This window comes from Dufourea novaeangliae, unplaced genomic scaffold (assembly GCF_001272555.1).
Source record: "Dufourea novaeangliae isolate 0120121106 unplaced genomic scaffold, ASM127255v1 scaffold7, whole genome shotgun sequence".
Taxonomy (NCBI): domain Eukaryota; kingdom Metazoa; phylum Arthropoda; class Insecta; order Hymenoptera; family Halictidae; genus Dufourea; species Dufourea novaeangliae.
Genome location: NW_015373896.1, coordinates 3,578,146 through 3,603,442, shown reverse-complemented (window position 1 = coordinate 3,603,442; position 25,297 = coordinate 3,578,146). Strand labels below are relative to the sequence as shown.

General features: G+C 45.8%; 1 protein-coding gene across 1 annotated transcript in view; it reads right to left on the bottom strand.

Moving 5' to 3' along the window:
• The window catches only part of LOC107191848, a 185,058-nt gene that overhangs the window by 145,361 nt on the left and 14,400 nt on the right, over positions 1 to 25,297 (bottom strand). Inside the window, exon 9 of the mRNA XM_015580986.1 lies at positions 18,515 to 18,584. Within this exon, the coding sequence (XP_015436472.1) occupies positions 18,515 to 18,584 (70 nt within the window). The remainder of the gene's footprint in view (positions 1 to 18,514; positions 18,585 to 25,297) is intronic.

Genomic DNA, 25,297 nt, shown 5'->3' with positions numbered 1-25,297 from the left:
GGAAAAACCATCGTATCAATTAGTTCCTTAACGAGAAGGCCCGTAGGTCCCGAATAAATACGGGGCTCGACTGGAACAATGCCCCATTATATCAGATCGCGGGCGCTACATATTAGCCACGGGCTGAAATAAACAGTGGATTAGAATCGCACACGGTTGCAACGTTTCCGTCGAGCCCTGTGTGTAACAAGTCTTCGGAGCCCGCTGGGCCGCACGTATCGGGTACGTGGACTACGTTTTCCGGTTAGAAATTAATTTCGTGCTGCTGGCAACACGGGCCGCGTCAAGAGACCCTGAACTGTTATGACACCGGAGACGGCAAACGTAAATCCCATTAAAACAGGTATGCACACCGTCGTGTGTAGGTGTTACACAATATTAAGATACCTGGCTGCGATCTATCCGCGTGCCACGTGTATACGATGCCGTTGATCACGAGAGAATAATAACCGCGAATTCCTCTTTTGGTTCGGAGTCTGACGCTGCCAGCCTCCTTTCATCGCTTCTCCCGATTAATTTGCTTCGTTGTTGAATCATCGGGATTGGAAACATCACCGCTTTATTCGAAACGATACTAGGACGTTTATGATCGATATAATCCCCGCGGGGGAGGTGTCTGAACGCAACAATAGACATTTCTCAAACTGTCTCTCGCTCTCTACTGGTTTGTAGGCCAGTAATCCTCGAAATAAGAAGCAGATTGCAGAGACCTCCGCATTGGAGACGATAATAATACCAGGAGAATTAACGCGAAACGTGCAATCTTGTTCCGATGTTTTACGAGCGCAATATCCCGGCACAGGTTGTGTTTTAGGAGAACGATTGGGACGAAATCGATTTATTCTCGCCCGGTTAACGACACTCTTTACACGATTATTACGTTAAAACAACCGATATTTACCCCCCCTTCACCCTCCCGCCCCCCACGAAACACGTAGATCACGCGCGGGAACGCTCCGAGCGCGGGTGATACACCGAGTCCTGCGGAATTCCTATCCCATGAAGGAGTGCGTTCGTTGCGTAAGGATAACTGGATAACGGCGTCGTTTCACGCCGATAACATCGTCTGGATAGATCGTTTAATAAAAAGCTATTCGTTTAATGGGACAGAGTAATATTTTGTAATGTCGCCGACTGTACTATCGTTACGTGGTTCGTCATGTGGGAACCAGGATCCGACGATGAGATTTCGTATCTTTTGAGAGAAATTCTTCGAACCTATATCTGGTATAATAAAAGTTAATACGAACAGAAATTCAAGTACCATATCTCGATGTGTACTTGAACGTCTTAGATCCTTTTCCAACGATCAAAAGAAAAAGGACACTTCTGTTCACAGACGACTCGAACGATTGAATTCCTCGAGTGCGTATACACTCGACGGGTTTAAATCAATATCCTCCAAGTATGTAGTCGGAATTCCAAGCGAACAACTCATCGCGAAAGCTGATTGAAACGAACAAAAAAAATCTAAATTTTCTAATTTCCATATACACAGAGAGATTTACATCGGCGTCTAATCGGATAAATTATACATACATCGACCTGTTTTTGTAACAAACGCGAATACTTGCGCAACCACCGGCAACGGAATAATACAGGCGTATCCCACACAACCCTAAATCAACATCCTTCAACCTGTCAAGACCCCTTGAGCCAGCAGGTGGACAAAGTTGATACGAATTCAGGCTCCACCTTAGCATATTCAACCACCGAGATTTACATCCCTCCGAATAAAGAACACGATTCCACGGATATACCGTATCCCCTTGCATCTCTAAATCACTATCGTTCGGATTGTCAAAACTAACACAGAACGGGAAAAAGTGAACGCAAACCTTCGTTCCGAGTTACCATATCCATCGAGATTTACACCCCCTGCCAGATGCCTTTCTACCAACGCACCTCGTTCTCCATTTTGGAGGAGGGGCTCGCGGAGGGAAGTTAAACAAACGCGACTTGAAACAGACACGCCGCAAATTGCGGACCCATACAAAAGGAAAGGTTAGGTGCCCGCGTTGCGCATAGATCGGCGAGCCGGCACAATCAAGTGCGTGGGTACTCTCGCTGGGGACAACCGATACTACTCCCGCACACGACCGTCGATACTTATCGGTTCCGCTAATCGACATTAGCATTCCAAATGTCAGTCTCCGGAATATAATCGAGCGCGTGCACACACGTGCGTCGCGATCGAGTGTGATCGAGGGTGAGTCCCGATCGGGAGAAAGTTACGACGGCGACAATGTCGCGGAGGGTTAAGCTATATGTATACAGGGTGATTCTAGTAACTGGGCCAACTTGCTATGTCTCAAGTGAAATTCAAAAAAAGAAATCTTAGATAATAATGTTGTATTCTCTCATAATCTCTAACAACCGACTATATTATTCTTGTCACAAGTACAACGGTGTATTTACGAACTACAATTGCACTTCTTTTGAATAGAACCCTACGACTTTTTTTTGCACATTTTTTATGCACAAAAAATCGTAGTCTATCATTAGCACCAATACACTTGTGAAAAAATGATACAGTCGGCTGATACTCTGTTAAGCCATTGCAAAATTTTCCACTGTTATTTTTGTCTAACTTCACTCGGACCGGAGTTATAGGCCCGACCAATTTATCAGAATCACCCTGTACACCTCTAGTATTCACCTACCCGAAGCCATCAGGTATGACAGTGCTAAATGGTTCTAACCACCGTGAACGACGCGGCGCACACCGGCCCTGATTTTGCCACTCACCGAGATCGGGAGACGGATCGCGGTCAGACAGATCGATATACTCGGTGCTCGCCTAGCGAGCCGTATTACATCGATTACGATATGGCCGCACGAAACTTCAAAGCAACCGGCAAAATTTATCGGCGCACAATGAGACATTAATCCGGGGGCCGTCGTTACGATACCCTGGATTTACATAACGCTCGGTAACGCGGGCCTCCGGTACCGCTCGATTGATGCTAATTAAGCCGAGATGGGTATCGATCACTTCCCCCCTTTTTATATTCGATCCTGTAGGCTTGCAGGGAGACAATGCTCCGCGTGGTTTATGAAACCTCGGCGCTTCTGATACGGGCGATTCCGGCTTTTACTTTTCGTACGGGCATGAATTACACGCTGCTGTGGGTAATCTCGTTCGTAAATAGGTTTCTCGTTGCAGGTGCGGTTTAGTATGCACGGCCGAAGTGGAGTCGAAATAGCGGGTAATTTCGTAAAGGAGAATAAAATCTAAATTAGGTATGGACTATATACAGGGTGTTGCAGTTTTTTCCCGTAAAACTGTAGCAGCATATTCTATGAGTAAAAGTAGAGAAGTGATAACAATCATTTCTTACGTACGCTTTCTTTTCTCCATAACCACCCGAGCATTCCGATATTCACAGATATCAGCCCACAAGCACGTGACAGACCCCCCTCCCCTCTGACAAGGCATCAAGAAAATCGAAAGCCACCTAATTAGCTCTCGATCAAACGCAAAAACGATATCGTCGAATAGAAAGCGACAATTTTACAAACAGGGGAGAACGGGTTTCGCGATTCCACCCAGCGTCCCCGTCCTTGTGCATCTAATTTCGATCATTTTATTCCTTTATCCAAGTGTCCGTCGAGCGAACGGATCGCCCGGCCCAATAAGAGAAACACATCGTCGCATACCATTTCCACTCGATCGGGCTCTTTCAATCGACGCGTCCTTTCTCGATCATCGACGACCGGGAATGGAATAAAGCAAAAAAAAAAAAAAAAAGAAAAACGTCACGCATCTGTAAAATCCCGCAGTCAGGACGAAAATTATCGGTCTATATCGCCGGTGACACTAAACGATCCCAATATCCTCGATCATTACACAGCCCCGTGTCGATACGAATTTCTCGTTTAACGACGGGCGTAAAGCGAGGAGAGACCCTGCACGCGCGTCCGCTCGTCGAAACCACCTCTCATCGTATATACATATACAGTATCCACACACTACAGGCGAGGAATGCAGTCTCGTATCTGTTCGTGGAGCGGAGCGGGGCGTGTGACGCGTGAACTCGGGGATAAAGAGCGTTCCTCGAGGTCCAAGCGCGAGTGTCGACGTTACCGAAGAGTGTATACGTACTTCTGGCGAACACGCGTAACGCGACCTGACAGCCCGTATCACGATACAGTTTCACGAGGAGACGCGAAAAACGTGGCTGCCTGCGGCTAGAGGAATCGTAGACGCTCTCGTGAAATCACGCGGCGACGGACACCGAGATATCTCCCAGAGAGCTCGATGGAGCGGGCCTTTCTTCAGGGGGACGACCCGATTGTGTCAGCGCGGGACGAGGCACGCTTCGCGGGATTCGCCGAGCGTACCGTTAAGTAATGGAAAATAATGAGATTGAAGCGAATCTGTTCGAGGCCGCCTTCTGTCGTGATTCGTTTTAGATGTATGTACCTACGCATCTTGGCCGAGCGGAGTGTGTGGCCGAGCGTGCTGCTGCTGGATCGGAAGTTTGAATCTATGTCAGCGTGAAGCTGGATTCTTGCTATCCGTTAGTCTGCTGTGATACTAGGTGTTCGAAGAGTTTAGAATACACAAATGAAACGGACTGATTAAATTCAGTTGCTGGTGGGTATAATGTTTGAGTATATGTCAGCGTGCAGCTCGATTCTCGCTAGGTGTTAACTTTGCGTCGGTTGAAGTGAAACTAACTAATGAAATTTTTAGGGGCGCTGACTTGCCCATCACTGGCGTAGATAGAATGAATGTCTGAACACCAGAAGCTTCGGAATGAATATCATTTTCACGTTCCTCCGTCTGTATTTGTTCCAAACGTCCCGACACACCGAGAATCTTTTTTCCACAGGCTTCAACAAAGCCGAGGAAACATTTACGCCGAGATCCTGCATCTTCCCCCAGGCCCATTGTGGCCAATTAACCCGCGTGTATACCGGGACCTGCCTGGAATCCATAATAATGGATTAGAGCGCGCCCCGGGACGTCGCTAATTTTCTGGTCGCGTTTGTTTGCGTCGGATCTTGCCCCGTATTGTGCCCTCGTAATATGAAAAGCAGGGCGAACGACGAGAGCAGGTTGCTCGGATCCCTCGTGAATGGCCGACAAGTGACGAAACGTTCCATGAGAAATATTTCCATGGACCACGGGGTACGTCCGTATACCTACGGCCGCGCATTGTTGCGGTGTCCGGAGGTGCTCGACCGCCGATTGTTGACTTAGGACCCGAAGCAGTGCAAATAAAGGCGCTGATGGAACGGAGGAACCGGCCTCGGGTCCTCTCCTCTTTCTCTTGCGCCATGTTTTCGATGCGGTCGCGATCTGGACGAAGCCGAACGTATACATACAGGAAGATTCTAGTAACTGGGCCGGACTCTATAGCTTTGTTCTAAAAGTGGAGTTGGAAAAAAATTGTAGTGTAAAATTTTCTATTATTTAACAAGCTCAATCGGTCGACTGTTTTATTTTTTTCAGGGTGTCGGTACACTTGCACCATGTTTTTCAAACTTCACTTGGAATAGAGCTATAGTTCGGCCCATTTATTAGAATCACCCTGTAGAAAGGCGGCTGTTATTGCGACGGTTCGAATTCACACCTTCGTCGGGAAATTTACCATCGAGATAATTCACAATGTTTACGAGGGAGACCCGCTGTGGCGGATACTTTTGCGCAGTGGAACGCTCAAAATCACAGGATACCTGCCTCTCGAGGACACAGAGAAACGCGTTAAAGAGCGCGCGAGGAATTTTGAACGGGATCGGAGAAGCGGCGTGGCTGGTCGGGCCTCTGGTGTGGCAAAAGGAAAAAGGAGGGGCACCAGCGACCGGAAAGGAAGAGAATTCACTGGCCTGCTACGAATTTGGCGATCGAACGTGCCGCGGTTGCCAAAGCCAGCTCGCGGGTTGCGCGAGGAGCTCTCCAGCTGGCCACAATGGGCTCTTCGTTACACGGGAACGAACGAGTTTTCTATCCGGGCGTTCGAGTTCGTGGCCATTTCTGGTTCGATTCATTGACCAGAAGGTTTCAACGATTCTCTGAATGATTTTTGACCGATCGTTGAATCTGTCAATTCGATGAAACTAGGCCAGAAAAAGAGTCTATAAGAAAGTTTTGGTTTCGATATTACACGTAATATTTGTACGAACAATTTTTTGGTATCGTTCGGATTTGGTGCTTTATCTGTTAACAGCTTTGCTGAACAACATTCGTGCTACAATTCAAATTGTTCATTTTGTATAGAAAGTACTTATCGAGCAAGTAATCATTGGTACGGATTAATTATGCATTCGATCGTGTGTGTTACTTATTACATTTTATCTAAATTAGCTGTTCATCCGAATAAGCCTAAATTGGTTTTGCGATTTTTTTCAAAGTAATATTTTTCATAATACTAATTAAATTTCTTTATTCTTGTTACCTAGTTTGTAAAAGAATTCCTTCCAAATACCAATCCATTTCCTTCCCAAAGGATATTAGGCCAGATATAAGACGTGCCAAAAATCGCAAATAAAAATTACCTCACAATTATCCTTCTGATCCAGAACAGCATGTCCCTAATCAATCCATAAGAACATATCTAGAATCTTTGAATTTAGAAGGAGCCTATTCTGAATCTCTCAAAGCTACTGAGCAGTACACTCCAGCCGTAAAACTATTCGAATGGTCGATTAATTACTTCAAAACCTGCGATATTGTAAAAACGGAATTCAAAGCGTTCCTGTTGTACAGGTATTAATGACATCCAGTCAGCGAACACACATTCCGGGGTGGAGGGCAAAATGCGAGGTCGTGCTTCGTAAAATTCGATTTGAAACGAATCACACCGACGAAAGTAATCGCGGCCCGCGATACGTCACGGGGGAGCAATAAAACCGCATAACAAAGCGTTTAAATTTATCACGGGTTTTCTTGCCACGGTTGTTCCCAGATTATTACGCGACGGCGCGCCGCTATTCCGATCGTGCACCGTTCAGGCCGCTGACATTCAAGGAATTGTCTGTCGCAAGTGAGCTCAGCTTTGCGCAATTCCTCGGAATACAGGCAGGAAACATTACCCTCTCGCGCTTTTCTTAATTCCCGATAACCCTGTATCGCCGTTCTTGTGTGCGCAAACATCGCTGTGCAAACTTTGTAATCCGAGGAGACTCGAGAAAACTAGACGAGGCGAGATCAATGGAGTTTGATAACGACAAGTTTCTGTGGATTAGCCCCGGGATAGCCGGTTCCATTGCAGGAATCCGCGGGAAAAAAATTAAACTCGTGTCCTCCGTCGAGTAATCGCGATACATTCCAGCGAAACGCGCGACCACCGAAGTGCGATCAAGCATGACGGATATCTTCGTAAAGAAACCACCGATCGGATTTTACACAATACTTTAATGAATTTTCACGAGCTTTCACGTGAATTCCGATGTTTCTTTCTTCAATGGGGACAGAAAAAACGGGAGGTTCGAGAGCGTTTAATGTCGAGGTGCAATGATCTATGAAGTCACTTGCAAGAACTGTTCGGAGCTAAACGTCGATTCAGCTAATATACGATGGACGAAAGTGAAGATTCATGGTGAAATTGAACAAGGTGATGTTTATATGAATTATTTCTGAGGTAACAGAATATGTATTTAGAAATAGTCGATATTAGACTTGATATGACTGAAGGCTTGATGCGATATCGGGGCCAGCACGTATTATTTTGAAAGGTGCCGTTGGTTCAGTAGCCTACGGTTCGTCGGAATTTAATTTATAACGTCACGTGCCAATTTGTCTCTGATTGGTATTGTGTTACAGATCGCTGAACGTGACTTTTTCGAGCAACTATCTTCTCGTTAATTCAGAGTTACAACCACACAGTTCTGTTTGAGTAAACCTGGCTGACCTTGACTCCGTATTCACACCTTTGTCTACAAGTCCCCGCCACGTACGGTGCCACGATCGTTTCTCCGTACATTTCACACTTTCGAAATAATCGCACCGATCGGTTAACAAGAACCATTTTGTACAACACGCGGCAATGATTTTCACCTTGCGGTCAATTTATGCTTTCTCTACTGAAAATAAGTATCGATTACTGTAATCGTAAACTTTTTCGAAATTTAATTTCACCTTCTGCAATGGTCCATTAAAATGCCACAGAAACAGCTCTAAGTTCAACATTCGATAGTGATTAACAATCGCAGAGATTCAGATTGTTTCTGCCTTTTCTTAAGTAAGACACAGAAGGACTCGGTTGAAAAAAAATCTAATTTACCACCTCCAACAGGAACCACCGTCGAACCTCATATGTGCACAATGTGCACCGACGAATCAAGAAAGTATTACGTTCAATCGAAGAAGGCCACGAGATAATTAACCGTTATCGATCCTGCATCCTTTGATCGTGTCGGACAACAGCACGCTCGAACGAATCCGCCGGTCACATACAGTAATTACTAATTAAAGTAATAATGGCATTATACCCGCTTCGGGTATCCGATTCGACGTATAGCGGCGTCCACGCATCGTCGCCCTCCTATCACGGGTGTCCAATCCACCAACAGAAACTAAAAGAAATCGAGTGCAATCTGCACGGAACCGTCTTGAAAACAAAAAAAGAACACCGTTTCGAGAACGTATCGCGAGTATCTTATTCCGCGTATATCACTTCGAGCTGGAAATATTTCCGTGACGATTTGTTTGAAAACCGCGAGTTAACGGCCTGTTATGAATAAGTAATGACGTTCGATCGTGCATTCTCGTCGACCGTTATCCACAGAGGAACCAAACAGTCCTCTCTCGTTACGCAATTGGCAATATAACGCGGCTGCTAATGAATGAATGCGACACGATCGCCTACCAAGCGTGTGCTTGGTAATCCCGTGTGCGCGAGATGTTGACGAAAGAGAAAAAAATTCCACGTAACGAGAAAACAACGTTAACACACATGGTAACGGTACCACCTTATCGTCTCCGAGTAACGCTTCACCGCGAACGATCGAATCCTCTCCGCGGTGCCGAGAGAATCTGCCGATTGTAAATAAAGACGGCTCGAGTATATTATTCGACGCTATTTTCCTCTCCTATCTGGAATTCCTCGGAGCCGTTCGTTCGCCCGCTCGCTCGATCGTTCGTGTCTCTCGATCCCCCGCCGTCCACTAAATCGTCTCGCGTCTATCGGTTGAAAAGCGGCGCCGATTGCGTAGATCGGCATCAGGGATATTCCGTATGCGGCGAACCACCCGGCGGCCTGATTTCTGCCAAGGACTCCCATAATTTTTGCGAGATCACCGGCCACGATAAAGTTTGATTTTCTGCCGGCGGACCTCGGTCGAGTTTGCTCGAGCGCGAAACAAACGCGAACGAAAGGAGAACCCGGACTCTCGGTCCGTGAACGGTTCGGGGGAACGTTATCATTGACCTATCATATGGAAATGAGCAGATAACGTATTGGGTATGGAAAGGACAATATTTAACCGGGCACAAAAGAAAGAGAGAGAGAAAAGCTCACCGGGACTATTGTTGCTGGTGGATAATTTCCTTTGTCAGTATTCCGGTCGAGATAGAAGTGTCTTTATATTGAGACTTGCCACTGGTCACACAGACACCGGTGCTATTTTCGACGATTAACGCACGAGAGGAACTCGTAGGTGCGAATGCAAAAGGTGAATGCACCTGAAGTGTCGAGGTGTTCGGGGATAATAATTCGATTGCATGATTGATTTAAGAAATATAAATAATTTTGTATATAGAGAAAGCATATGAAAACAGTAAAAGTACGTAAAGTGTAAAGAATTAAGAAACAATTCATTTAATCCCAACAAGGTTATAACTATTGCAAATCCTCAATGATCATCCACAATTCACCTAGGCTAAGATTCTCGAAGTGATCGATCCTGTATCATTGACATTTCTAAAGGCTTCACACGTGAAGTCTCTCACGAAGTCGATTCCCAGTATTATTTATTATCAATGCCATATAAGCCACGATATCGAGCCGATTCCCAATCGCACTATTTCTCTGCGTCGAATAAAAAGTGAGCATGGTAGATCGATCTTATCCTATGTAGAGCGAAATAAGATCAATAGAACGGTTCACACCGGACCAATGATTCTTGGCCGTTTAGCTAGCAACACGACTAGCTACAAACGGCCCAGAATCATCGGACCAATACGTCTGTAGAACTAAATTCACGTCGGTTACATATGTGGTGGTCTCTCCAAGGTACCTTCCGATAACGCAAACATTCCGACACAACTCGGTCGATTAACGTTTCAGGAGCGTCGTCGAAGGCCAAAAAGAAAGGAGAAGAAACCCATGGCACCCAGGAACTCGTTTTCATTTCATTTCGAAATCATTTCTGGACTTCCTCAGTTTTCAAGCGTGCGCGCGCGCGCACGAAGTAGGTTACGATGCCTCGATATCTTGCCCCTATTAAGAGGTAATAGCGGTCCAGTATTAACGCATTCCCGACATTTACTGGACCGTTTATCAACAAGCCCGGTACAGATTGCGTCCGAGGACTCGTAATAACAAAACGTCGGACCAACCGTTCCACGGCTAATAATCCCTACTCATCCCGCCGCCCGTGGTTCCCTCATTCGCGGCCACTACGCTCCATCGGCCAATTTCTCAAGATTACCGTCCAACTGTCGATTATTACTTATTCCTGGAGACCAGCCGCCTGAATGGCGATTGCCCGCCAACAGGAATATTAATGCGAACCTTATTGCCTAGGACGATCTATTCCTTCCTTTCCTTGGTGGCTTCGGGCCCTCTCTTCCCTTCGTTATCCTACATTGCTCTCTCCTCCTACCCGTTTAATCACTCCTTTTTCTCTCTCTCCGGGCGAAGGACATCCGGTTTCGTCCTCCGGGCAAGCATCCGTTGCTCGATGAACGTGTACGTACAAGAGCACGGCCACCGGACCCAGACGCGCGAAACGGTAGGAGGGCCCCCGACCGGATAGAGAAACGGGCCTCACCGAGAAATGCTTGAGATGCACGGGAGATATACGTACATATACGCGACCCGCGACCGTGCGTCGTCGACCGAGTAAATCGCAGATCTCCGGGCTAAGATATCATCATTCAGCGGTTTCGCATCGGCCAAGATCAGCAGCGTCGGTTTTGGGAACACAATATTTTTCGTTAAACGACTCTTTACCTTCAGGGATTGCGGGGTGCTCGAGATAATTGAGGAATTGCATGCGCCAACAGGGGCGAACCCACTGGTCTTTGAATGGGTCAGGAGAGAATGATCCTGCTTCTATTAAATGGCAATCAACGAAGAATCTCGGTGGATGATATTTCTTTAATTATTGTGCGAACGTTTGCCTGTGCTTTCTGGTTTCTTCTGACGATTAATCGTTCGTTACGTCGCTAATTCGTTTCGATGAATCTTTCTGAAATGAAAATGTTTCTACGACGGGTTACGAAGAAGCCTCGGGAAATCGAATGTTAGCCGTGTTGCACGAACGAGGTGTTTCGTTAAGTAGAAACAGAAGAAACGTTATGTACCCGTTAAACACCCGTAAGGATAGAGGCAATAAGTAGAAAGGAATGAAAGGAAAATAAAGGAAACGATAAATTTCCGAGGAATAGTCGACATTCCCGGATGGATACTTAATAATAAATAATTGCTAGAAGTTATACTGTTAGCCTTCAACAATCACGCGGTAATATTCATGCATTAACAGTAAATATTCCTCACGATTTCACGTCCATGTATCATTGTTCCGTTGAGCACACTAACCGCACAGTTTAACGATAAAATCATAGAATACCATCCATACGCAGCATTAAAATGGCCGTATGCTTTTAAGGCTCGATCCCGAAGGGGGCCGTATTTCACCGCAACATGTTAATAAATTCCAAACAAATGATATTTCCGATGGAACGTTTCATTCCCGTGGAATAAGTATATACCTATTTAAGAGGGAAATAAAGTACGAAACTTCCAACTAACCTCCAGTATCGGGCTGTAACTATGTAATTCGTCCGCGTAACTGTATCACGGGCACAAAAATCGATTAAGAAACTCGCGCGATCACTCCTCTGAAGTGTCGTGTTTCGTATAGAGCAGAAAAGATCCCGTGTGGCGGAATAGGTAGAATCTCCTAGATCAGCAAGTCACTAATGATACCCGACCATTCGTCACGCCGTATCTCCTCCGCTGTTTAATGCTTAATATGAATCCACGGCGGAGGCTGCTCGTCTGGTTTCACACCGCTAACGGACACAACCGTAATGACCCCGGCGCGAACCGCTGGGACCAGGACGAAATTATCGCTCGATTTCGTGCGGTGTGACCCAGAATGCTTCCTAGCCCAACTTCGTGAGAAAACTAGAACGTGTGTTCCAGTCAAACTGGATCTTCGTTCCAGCGCGAGAAGAGGAGGCGCGACCGACACACAGAGCCCAGAAACCTATATTTACGGCGTTGCAACTACGGTCGAAGCTCGCATAATCCGCGAATGTAACCCTCCCGCGCAACACACTCTTCGGGAATAACCGGCTCTCTTCGAGGCCAAGACTGTTTCACCTATGGTTCGCTGGGAACAACTTCCCGAACCCGAAACCTCTAATCGGAACTCTTTTCGTTCAGAACTTCGAATTTCCCGGGATCTGGCCAGTACTTAAAGAATAGTGTGATTCGCGAGTAACACGAAAAGGTCTGTTTGAAATAATAAAATTTTGACTGTGCTTCTAGCACCATTCATTTGTCTAGATACGAATCCTCTAATCTGCAAAGGTCTTCGTACAATTTGAAACTTTCTAAAATGTATCGAGTACTTGAAGGAAGTTGATTTGTAATATAGAGTAGAAGAAAGACGCGGGGAACGTGCTCTTTTTAAAGTAATCACGTCAGAATCTTACGCTTGTTGCGGAACATCTTTCTTTCTCTTAACCATCAATCTTTCTTGCATGTATGATTAATCATCATGTTAAGGATGTGGTCGGTTCTTAAGAGTTGTCAAGTAGTAAACATGCTTATTAATCCGAAGACAATAGCAATAATTTACACAGAGGCAAATCCTTGACAGGAATCAAGTTTTGTCCCTGTGCGCATTTCTTTAACTTTCTAGAATCTTACGTATCCTACCAAATGTTTCGTTTAATCTCGCTATAATGAATAGTTTTTCAGCTATGGCGTCCCATTCGTCCGTTGCGCATTAATGTTTCTGCACACACGGTGTTCCTGGACAACTCGAAAACCCTGTTTCCAAACAGCAATCGCATAAAATGAAATGCAACGTAGGTACTGCGCGTGACTCGTGACGAGATTCCCCGCAACAAGCGTAGAAATTCAACTATTACAAGCCGGCGTAACATACGGCCGTTAAATTACGTATGCGGCTTGCGATTGCTAAAACAGGTGTTCGAGTATTGATTGAGAAGCAACAACTCGTTAAATAGGAAAAAAAGGGGGGTTGGGAATTAATCAACGGTAATGATTGCGAAAGTTGTTCGAGGGAGAGCAATGATCTCGGTTTATTCGAAGAAAGCGAGTTTTTGCGCATGTAAATCTCTTCCTCTATCTCTTTCTGCCTAATTGTCGGAATCGACAATTGCATCGAGCTTGGAAAGACTAGGAAACACTAGTACCTCTAAACTCGCGTTATTCCTGCCACCATACTGAAACGACATGGGAAGGTTACAAATGCATCGAATCTATCGCTATCGTAATTTGTATCTGAACTCTAACATCCAGCGAGCAAATTCGTGCGATGGCGACTAGTCTAAAACAGAAAGTGAAAGGTCTATCTTACATAACTATCCTCTGACGCGTTAATAATTATAATTTACGTTCAGGAGTAGCATCTGTAATTGTATACATAATACCATTTCCAGCTTCAGAGGCTAACAAAGAGAATATATTCATTAGGACAGATACGCTAACTCATGATGCATACTATCCCGTTGTTTACTTGTTTAAAAGTCCCCGAATTTAATTGCACCCAGTTACACTTATTGGAATGAATTACATTCAATTCGTGGCTCACCGCAGGACAAAACGCGTCCGAATTGTCTTCAATTATCTTCGTTAACCGAGTCCTCTATTCAACTCATTAACACTGTAATCGCCGCATCATGAATTTTTTCGTCCGTGGATGAAAAGTAATGTTCACAGCGAGATATTTAACGATTAAATCTAGGCTCGTATAGTGTACCGTGCGTGAGAAGAAGGATTTTGACCATCGTGAAAGTTTTGTACGCGTTAACTGCGCAGGCCAGCGTGTCAAGAGGAATCCACCGTATATGGAGCTCCGAAGGGGACATGGACAGTTCTACTTCAAGCTCGCTGAATGATCGCAGACAACGTCGTGTTTCCCAGAAACTGTACATGCTCGGTTCATTGACGAATCTCGAGCGACTGAAACCCGATACACACTACCAGGAAAAAAACACGCGCCTCGTTGATGTGACCCGAATGTTTCGGAGATAACGACGTGTCCTATGACGCGGGATGAATGTGTGTACTGTTTACGTTGTAAGTACGTCACACACGCGTTTTTTTTTCCTTTCGTGAACCAGTGGGTTCTTGTGTATTAAAGGGAACTTCAACATGAATCACCGTTCCCATTGTGTGTGAAATAGTACTACAAACGATGGACGTGTGGATGTACGTAATTCTACGAGAAACACATGAAAAATATGAAATGAAATTTTTTCACAACAGAACAGAATGAATTTAATACAGGTGGATGCAGTCTTTAGGTTAACTAAACGAAGTCGATTAACACGTTAAACGTGATGTCAGTCCCTGGAAACCAACACTAAACATTCCGTTTAGGCGGCGTCAATCCTTGGGGACCAACAATATGAAATTTATCTTATGTTTACGCACAAACCGCATTTTCTATATTTACAGGTCATCTAAATGGAAAGTAAAAGAGAATTAGCTCTACATTTACTGTGTTAAGAAGGAAAATGAATCCAATCATCAGGTCTAGAAAATGAAACCAATAACAAGTGAGTTATCCATTACCTTCTGAACGTCGAAAGCTTTCAGGAAAACGTTGAAATTTATGTTTTCTGCTTCTTCTATTTCGTAAATTCTGATCACTTCCAATTCTACAATCCACAACGAAGGAAGTTCTCCCAATTTGTATTTCAATCGATCGAAACGTTTCGGAGCACTGTCTTCACCTGACAGAGATTGTACACAACACGTTCTAACGGCGCGGGCGATACCACCGTAAATATCAGAGTATCGAGGAAACAAGGGGCAATCGCGCCAAGACGCGCGTTTGAATAAGCTAATCGCCGGTTAGAGGAACGCTTGTAGACCAACCGAGGCGCGATTGAAACATTTCGCTAACCGCGTTAAACGTTACAAATTCAGATTTTATCTGTCCGCTTGTGTAAACCGTGCGGGAGAGATTGGTTTACCCTACTTTCGTCGCTTTCCATAACTTCCATAATTGCGGCAACGACCCGCATAAATTCTCTTTCCGTGTAAAATTCATCGCTCTGCCAACCCGTTCCCTCTCTTTTCCCCTCCAGCGAACGCATCGACTGTTTTATGTGTACAATGTATTTCAATATTTTTCGACCCCTTTCCACGATCCCTCTAACCCGCGACCGCGAACTATGAATCTTCCACAGGGGGGGAAGAAGCGATCGTAAAACCGCCGGCGAGTTCAAAGTGCCAGACATTGCGCGCGGCGGTTATATAGACGAGGCTTTCACTTTAATTCGTTCACGAAAGGTTGCGACCCTCGGGGCTCGAATCGGCTCCGATCGATATATTAGTTAATGGTATCTTAACAAGCGTTGCATTCGGGACGTCTAGGGGGCAGGCCGTTCGAGTGGTATACGTGCCGGGGGTTTTGCACGAGGCCATAATTAACAAGTGCACGGGCATGCTACCTGTATCGATGACCGGGCACACGTGAAGGCTCTCCCCCTCAGCGGTGTGCACGGGGCCCAGGCAGGATTCTCTGGGTTTCTTAAAGGTAGTCATGATTCATTCATGAGACGCGGCTCGGATTCGATTGCATGCGCGAACGGCCGAGGGAAACGAGGCGCACAATCGTAAGCGAGTTTTGTGATCCTCGATATAAATATATATGTATCTATATACATATATTGTATATATATATATACCTGGCGGGCGCGCAGAGTGGATCGCTGTGGGCAATTTTTCACTCCATTCTACCGTCAAGTATCGAGCTCCAAGGTCGATGGAACTACACGATATTTGCCATTCAGCCGGGTCGAGTAATTCTATTATACTTTTGTCATTAGCTCACAATGGCGTATTGAATCGGTTTAATTATTCGATACTCGAGAATGGTTCTCTCTCCCCCTCTCTCGCTCTTTCTGATCGTACGGAAAACACAAGCACGCTAATCTCGACCCATTGGTTGCACAAGCATTCCTGGAGCTCTCTCTCGGTCGCGCGAGCGCAGAATCTCCCCGAGGCGGCGCGAGGCACCGCGCGCTCGAAAAACGATCGTGTCGAAAGGCTGGAAAAGGAAGCAAGCGTCCGACCTTCGAAGCGAGGAAGAAGCTACCCACGGATTTATCGACGAAAAGGTCAAGGTACTCGAGCCGATATATCGAGCCGATGTCAAGGCCGGCACGTAGGGGAGAACGAACGTGAAATTTGTTTAGAAAGAATTTCTATTCGAAGAAAAATTTAAGGGTTTAACCCTTTTAGTACCTTAGAGCCGATATTTCGGATTTGTGGGTTTTCCGAAAAATACCTTGAGCCGATACATGGGCTTTCATTTTCAATATAATTTAAATACATGTAATGACATTTTATTTTTATAAATTACGTTTATATAGTAGAACATACATTTACTGGAATGGAATAATAAAATTTTTCAAGAACGTGAGAATACCTTTGTTTTTATGAGAAATATATCAATTTTAATAGACATCTCAAAAATCGCATATTTTTCAAGGTATTTTTGAATGGTACCCGGACAACTTATACGGTACTATAAGGGTTCACCTATCGGTTTTCTAGGTAAGATAAAAGAATTCGTACGTCGTAGATTTATGAACGTAGAGACCAAGGAAGAAGCGTCCACGAATTGTTCGTTTTAATGAACCATTACTGTTACTTCCGGGCCAGGAAACATCGTCATTGTGGATTTCTATGCGAGCGGTTGGAATGAGTGAAACCGAATGGAGAAAGTTACGTAACAGTATATAATAGAGCTGTAACAGGAAATTACAAAGGAAAAGGTTCGTATGATAAAGAAGCTGGTAGGAAACGAGGGAAGAACATCTGAATATTTTGGCACAATAATTCGGCATATGTTACAAACAATAAGAAGACTGTATCTCATGAATGGACTTGTATTATGAACGAAACAAACCAATTGTAAAATTAATCTACCGCCTTCAAGGCAAAACGATATAAAAAATCCTAATGAAACTGCAACGTTTTTTTTTCTAACTCGCTGTTATAAACTATTAAACGCGAAACGAGGGAAAGTGACACGAAAGAACAACTACCAGCCGGGAAAATGATGGAGATCCGTGCGTGAGAAAAATTTCCTGAGAATGTTTAGCGTGCTGTTAATGGCGAGCACATACAATCAGGGATGCGCGCACCTCGTGCCATGCGATATCCCGTTGTGAGCTGGTTCTTGGTAAGCTAGGATGTTGAATCGCGCTCCAAGCGCATACGAATACCGAAGGAACCGGTAAGGATTGTTATCTCGGGATCTTTCTCGCGCAAAAGAAGCACGGATCCGTTAAAATTGAAGGAGTCGCGGTGTAAACAACATGTTTCAACTTTTCGTTGCCAAGGTACGCTCCTCTACATCGATAGTGAATTAAAATTCCATCAGCGACGTATAAATCATTCTGACATTCGTTATCCTCACAATAATAATTATTAAACATATTTATATTCCCAATAGAATATTAATGCTAGCGTTTTCAAATCAACAATTATATTATACCTACCTCTTCATCGATTAACGAATTTTCTATTCTAATATCTAATTGCTTTTATTACGTACTGCAAATGAAAGCACACGCGTAATAATCATTGTAAATACTAAAAAAGAAATACTGACCAATCGTTTAATTTCTACCTGACATCATCGAAACAAAACGATCGAGGCAAGCATTACGTTGCCTCATTACATAACGAAATTTTCGTTCACACGTGGAATGACTCCGATTCCTGCTTTCGAAAGGTGTACGTATACACAAGTTCCTGCAATGCTTGCCGCCTACACTCGACCGTTTTTTATTACGATCGGCAAGAATCATCAACACAGTGTTGCGAGCCAGTAACAGGCACGCAACGAGACGCAACGTGTTGAGGTCAGGCAGGTGCACCAGGGGTAAAGCGTAACGCGACTCGTTCTCCACGGGGAACTCGAGTCGAACCGAAGACCGAGTCCCCCCGTGTGTATCTATCACGCGTATAGCTCGTGGTGTCTTGGTTTGCGAGCCTCGAGGAATTCGAAGGATCGCAGACGGCGGCGTTCTCCGCCACCTGGCAACTGACAGCTGCCGCCGCCAGGGTCGGCGGTCGGTCGGCGGGGACGGAATAGAAAAATCGAAACGGATAGGTTGTACCTGTTAGTTCGCAGATTCCCACCTGTTGATTCAGCGGCGTCGGGAGTCGGAGTTGCGTTGCTACGCGGGCCTGGCTCCACGGAGAACAAGCGTTATCCAGGATGACGACCGGTCCAACTTGAACGATGTGGTGGGCACACAGAGAGCAAAGAAGACGGAGAACTGGCCGATGGTAAACGCGATGGAGTAAGAGGGAAAGACAGGGAGACAGAGATAAAACGAGGATCAAGCACATCCACTGTTACACGCACAGCACGTTAACGCGCCGGTTTGAACAATCCCGCCTCCGGCGGCGTGGTCACGTGACAGATTCGCCGTAGATAACACGAGAGGCCGAACAACGACGACGACGACGAACGTGTGTTCACCGCGATGACATGGCCGGGGAGGCAGGCAAAACGTCAGTGCGCGGCGGACCAACGTCCTTTACAGCGTCTCGTGGCACAGCCAGAAAAGACACCGTCGTCATTCTATCCGGTTAAGTTCGAGACGGTGGGATGTGAGGGGGAGGCGCGCGGTCCGCGTTCCACTCCGCGCGAGCGCTGACACACAACTGTAGCCCGAAGTTGCACGACGGCGTGGCCGAACCGCGCGGCCGACCGTCGCCGAGCACCGACGACGTCGCACGAGTACGCACGAACCTCGACGAACCTATAAGATGGAATGCACACGGCGGAAATCAGGCGGGATCGGAATCGGGATCGAGCTTGGGGCTCCGAGCGGCTCGGCCTCTCGGGATTGGGCCCTCTTGGACTCTCCGGTTCGAAGGCGATCCAAGGCAAACGACCGCTCTACCCCGCTTCTTTCCGTTCCCCACCACGACCGCCCCGCTCCCTCTGCCTCCACCGGCCTCTATAATCTATGTCTATTATCCTCTTCTTTGTGTTTCTTTATTCCCCGTATATTTCGCTCTCCGTCCTCTATGCGCTCCTCCTGCCCCTCCCACCACTACTGCCACTCTCGTTCGCGATGTTGGTTTTCTGGTTTGTTGCGATAGGCACGGGGCGAAATTTGCGGCCGAGATAGGAGGTAATTAACGCGTTGTCTGCCGTCGTTTAGACCGATCGGCGTTTCTCTTTCTTTTGCCGTTTGCCAGACGGTTTTTCGCGGTCACTGTCATGAACGATTCCGTTTACGATTAACCATCCAGATGGGAGGTTGTTAACTAGAGTGTAAATGTTAGACTGGGAATGACACGTTTAGTTCGGTATTTTACTCTTATTATTGTTACTGTTAGAATTTCTTACTGAATCCTGTCTTCCCATAAGACGGTTCGACATGTTAGATATAAATAATTGTTCGAAGTCGACTGCTTCAGTGTACGACGGCGGTACAGACAACTCCACGTCCGTTTTGGTCGGTTATTCATCTATCCAGCACACAAGCGGAAGCGATTCGTTATTGCTTTCAGATTGTTTTATTACATCAGAGAGTAACTCGTCCGAGAGAAAGCAATTTATCTCCGCGAGTGGTTGGTTCAGGGGAGTAGGTGTAGCAGGATTTGTTAAAACGGAGAGAAGAGGCAAAAGGACGCCTGGGAATTTCTTTTCGGTGTAGCGTTTGTTTCGCGCCAAGCAACCCACGTCTCATTTGCATATCCCGGAATGTGAAATTGAAGATGATAAATAAGAGCAAAGCTCGCTTAATGGCGAAACCCGGTACTCGCGACGCGGAGGCCGGAGCCCCCATACAAAAATTCCTGGCGTATCGCGTATACCCGACACGATACATTTCTTTTTCTCCTTTTTCTTTTCTTCTTCACCGTCAAATCGAATGTTATCGTTAATCACATCGGATCCCCGGGACGAAGATGAAGTGGCTCCCTGACGAATTTACATTAATGTCTCCGAGAGGTCCTGGCTCGCGCGCAATTAGAATCCTCTGTCCCGAAGCCCGGGGGCGATATTAAAATCACAGACCGGAAAGTATTCGAGCTGGAGCAGAAGCATCAGCAGCTTCTGATAAAAATGTTAATCCATGTCGAAGAACGAACCTCGATTTCGACCTCCATAACAGTTCGATGACGAACCAGACGTTTTTTGTACGAGTATGAATTAATTAATCCGTAATATCCTAGAAATTGCACATCAACGATCGTTACTTCACATCTAATCTCATAATCGCGTCGTAACGGGGCCACTCGAAAGAAAGTTTCTCGACTCTGTCGACGACACTGCGGCCTCGGTCGATGCCCATAAAACGAAATTCAACGATAACGGATTACCGTCCCGGGCGAATACGCACGAATGTTTATCGTGGACATCGAGTCGGACCCGCCACGGAGGAGTGGTGGACACTACTCGATACCATAAAAACTGGTCCCCCTCCGAGTACTCCAGCGTCGTCCTCCGCCCACGCATGTGTTCTCCTCCCATAAAATGTGACTAAAACGCCGCATTCCCCCGCGTTTATTACATGTTTACGAGTATACTTACATAATGCCGCCGGTGCGTGTACGTACACACAAACATGGGGACGCGTGGCTTTATGCGCCGCTTACAAAATGTAACACGGAAAAAAGGTATCGTCGATACGACGATGTCAAACTTTCGAAAAATACCGTATGTACATACATACATACATATGTATTTACACGGATTAAATATACGCTCTCGCCCAGTAATGGACTCTCGATATCCCGCTTCGAAGTGCTTTAAAAACAGTGTTTGTTTCTTTTTCTTTCCTTCTTCTTGCCTTCGACCTCTGGGATCGAAGAGTGAAAATATGATCGGACACGAACAATGATCGATTCCCATTAAAGATTTTCGTAGAAAGTTTTTCGTACGGACGGTATCCACTCCCACGCCATCAGTCGTCCTTCGTGTACCTCGCCACTTCGGAAGGAACGAGCCTCGTAAATTCATTCGCGCACACACACAATCGTGTGGACGATGGACGTGTACTTATGTATGTATTATACCGGCCAGTTCTGCATGGCGAGACGCTTCGTGCCGTCGCGTTTTGCTGGCCATCTGCCTTCCCTTTTGTCAAGGTCAGCGATCGCGACGATGCCCGGCTCGAGGTCGATTCAATGATCGGTATCGTTAAACCATTACTAAATAGTTAACGTCGGGATCATCGCGGTTGCAAACTCTGTACACAGCTGTGTCCCCCATCAGCGGTCGTATATATACCGTCTCACGTGCCACAGTTTCATTCGCCGTGAAAGAAAGCAATGGTATGGCGCGTTCGCGGTCTCTGCGTGTCAACGCGCGCGCTTGTATTTAAATCGTTGCCCCGCATATCGATTCGAGCATTGTCTGCCCCGTCGTGGATACGTGTCGCACGCGCGAGCGCCGCTGTCAGACGCCCCACATGGAAGACACGGTTTTCTCGTTAATCACCGTGATTACGCTATTTTTCGTGTGGCGCAATCGACCACAAAAAGACGCCTTTGTGTCCTGGTCTGACCGGACCGAACCGCTTCGAGATGTAGTATTGCTAAATTTGGGATCTTGTAGGTGTGATTACGCAACGTGACCCGTTTCTATGGAGTTTTGGGGGGTGTTCGATCATCTATAAATCTGATTCACAGACATATTAGAGTTTAATGTGTTGTAGTAATGAGTCTGCAGGAGTTATGACCCATAGTAAGAATTTTTGTAGATCCTTTAAAGAAACTACTTAATCTTGAAGGATAAAACAGTAGTTATTTTTTGGTTCTACATGGATACTTTAAGGACACTTCAAGGCCACCTACATTCTTCCATTACATTACGTACTGCTTTCTTCTTCTTGCCTTGGAAAATTCAATCCTGCAGTAAGACGATATCTTCGGATGTACAGTGTGTGTATGTAACTGGACATAACGATATTTCGTCCGAGCCATTTAATTGACAAGTTTGGCATAACATTAACTGAGATACGTAGCACCGTTATTACACTACATATGGAACATTCATACATCACTTTCCATGAACAGAAAGTACTGGTATAAAAGCAATATTTTGCATATGTTAGCGCAAGAAAGTCATACACAGGTCTCGATACTCGCTAATTTCACAGTGAACTCGTTTAATCGCCCTCGGGATTCTAGGCTTACGCCACTTATCGATTAATGGGGGCCCGTATGAAAGTACGGTTCCTTTCCTAAAAATGTCCACCGGCTGTAAGAGAAACGTTAAATCACTTTGACGCCCGTACGGATCACTCTGAAATTTTGATTTATATTCCATACGCGAGGATGCAATTTATGCTCCCTCTGACTAATACGCTCGGTGCATGCCGCGATTATCAAAAAATAAAACTACAATCGTGATTTATTGCTCGTTTCGCCTCACTCGGTTTATCGGTGTTCCGTTCGTGCAGGCAACGCGACGCGTTTGGCTCGCTTCCCGCTCGCGCTCGCGCATTGTCTAATCCCGACGATTGTTGTTTTGACATCTATTAAACGTCAATCTCTCTCGCTCCGCGCACAATTTGCCAGTCGCACGACACCGACCCGCGAATGACGCGCGATTTTCCAGCAGGGAGGGCGACGCACACAGCTCGATAAAACTTACGTCACGACATCGGTCATTTGATATCTAATCGTGTTAAATTAATCCTATTCTCAGTCGGTACCGATCGCAAAGACGCAACGTGACGTAAGTTAAGTGGCCGTAAATCATAGAACACACACGTATTGTCTTCCAGGCCCGTTTTCCCCGTCGGTGTTGCTCCACTCTTAAAGACGTTCTACTTTCGAATGGATACATGAAAATTGCCTGACTTCCGTGTTTCGAAACGTTACCAGAAATAAAAACGTTAAAATCTTTCGATGAATTCTGAAATGATATTCTACTCGGTGAAATTACGAAGGGTCTGAATTTATCTTTGTCTTCGATTATAATTTAGCGACTTTGTTCCAGCTAGCAGAAGGTCTGGAATGAATTTTCGTCGCGGTGATCGGTAAGAGAAGGAGAAATGGGGTGGAGAAAGAGAAAGCATGCTCGCAGGCCGTGGCGCTGATTGCGAGAGACACGCAACAATCGCTGCAATTGACCGCGTAATAGAAACGCGTTATGCAGTCTACGGGTAGGGGCCGGTAGGATACCGGTCGACCTTGAGAATGGACATGATTCCTTAACGTGCGTTTTCCCTTTTACGGAAGGGTTCCGCGTTCACGTAATTGCCGCGCTATATTGCTCCGACCGGCGAAATTTCATCGGTCAATACCACCGAACACAGCCAACTACAGGACTCTTTGTGTTCGTAACAAGTTCACGTGTATGTTCGACAACGGAATCTTACACCTGATCAATCGATAGCTTTAACCTTTAACGATAAACACTCTCACAAAAAATAAGCTTATATTATGTACTAATCACTTATCAATATTCACTGCATTTTCGATTCAATTTCTCTTCGATTCTGTTGCGAATTAGAAACAAATTTAGAAGGCACACATACACTATCACCCATAAGTATTAGGAAACCTGGTCTGTACGAAGAAAATACGATATTTCCCAAAACTTTTATTAGTTCATAGTATTATAAACATTGTTCATTGAGTTTAATATCCCCTGAACAATATTTCTTTCGGATTTTCAGCAATTTCGAATGCTTTGTAGCATTCAATACCAATTCCACAAAAGTCCTAATATATACTTATGACCTGGATCGTACATTCTACAATATTTATTTCATTATAGTCCTATCTTTCAGTACCTTGACGACACAACCTAACTTCTTTCGGGCAGTTCCAGCAGAATCTAAAGCGGACAAAGTTCTCCCGCAGCTACGTGTTAAGCCCTTTCGTTGCTTGAACACGAGCTTCGTAATCTCATTGCAGGTACCTACCCGCACAGCGATCATGACAGATCGATTGTCCCAGTTCGTGTCTCCAGACACGCGGCGAAGAAACTAAGCTAGGCTCACAGCGAAATCGGCATTAATGCGGAAAAGTCAACGACGGCGGTCGATCGGTCGTGGGGCGGGTAAAGTGCCGTGAGATCGATCGACGGATCGATTCGACGGGCGGGTACGGGGACGGTACGTGGCGGCGAGGGCGAGGCGGCCTGGGACCGGCCACCGGGATCCATCCGGATCGTGCACGTTTTTTATGGTAAATAGATGAAAGTCCATAGCAGAGACCACGGCAACGTGCAACGACCAGGCCCGTGTATGCTAACGAAATGCAAATCACCGTCGGATCTGCATAATTTGCCGGAGGATTTCTCTCTGTTTCGCATGCCGTTGTCTTCGGCCAGCCACCCGGGCTTACGCGACACGTCTCGATCGGAGGTGTCGTTCTTTATTATCGTTGCGCGACACGAGCTGTCGCTACACATCCAGGTTTTCAACGGTGTCGCGGAAACGGTCGCGGAAGAGTTACACAGATCCGCGGGGGACACTGGCTACGAAAAAGAAAGTGTCGATTCGAGGAAGGATTATTCTGTTTCGAGGAAAACCAAGAGAATTTCCGGGGAAAGTCTATTCGACTTCGACTGAAAGAGCAGGTAGACGACACGTCGGGAAAACGGAATCCTTAAGGGTACCGAGAAGAATAGCCCAACCGTCATATCTTGGGATCGGTACAGGTACACACAGGTATCGGGATACGAAATTCTTCGACCGCCCCGGGGAAAGATGGATGTCCTTGACAGGGGGAATTAGCAAGTTCGTTGCAGAAGGCGAACCGTTTTATTAGTTACGTGATCGAGCATAACCGAATAAAATCGTGCTCGTAATACCCATGCTGCGAGGCATTGACCATTATGCACGGTGAAACGAGTTGCATACAAGGGGTGGAGGGGAAACGGTGTTCGCGGATAACTGCAGGTACACCGGAGGGATACCCGT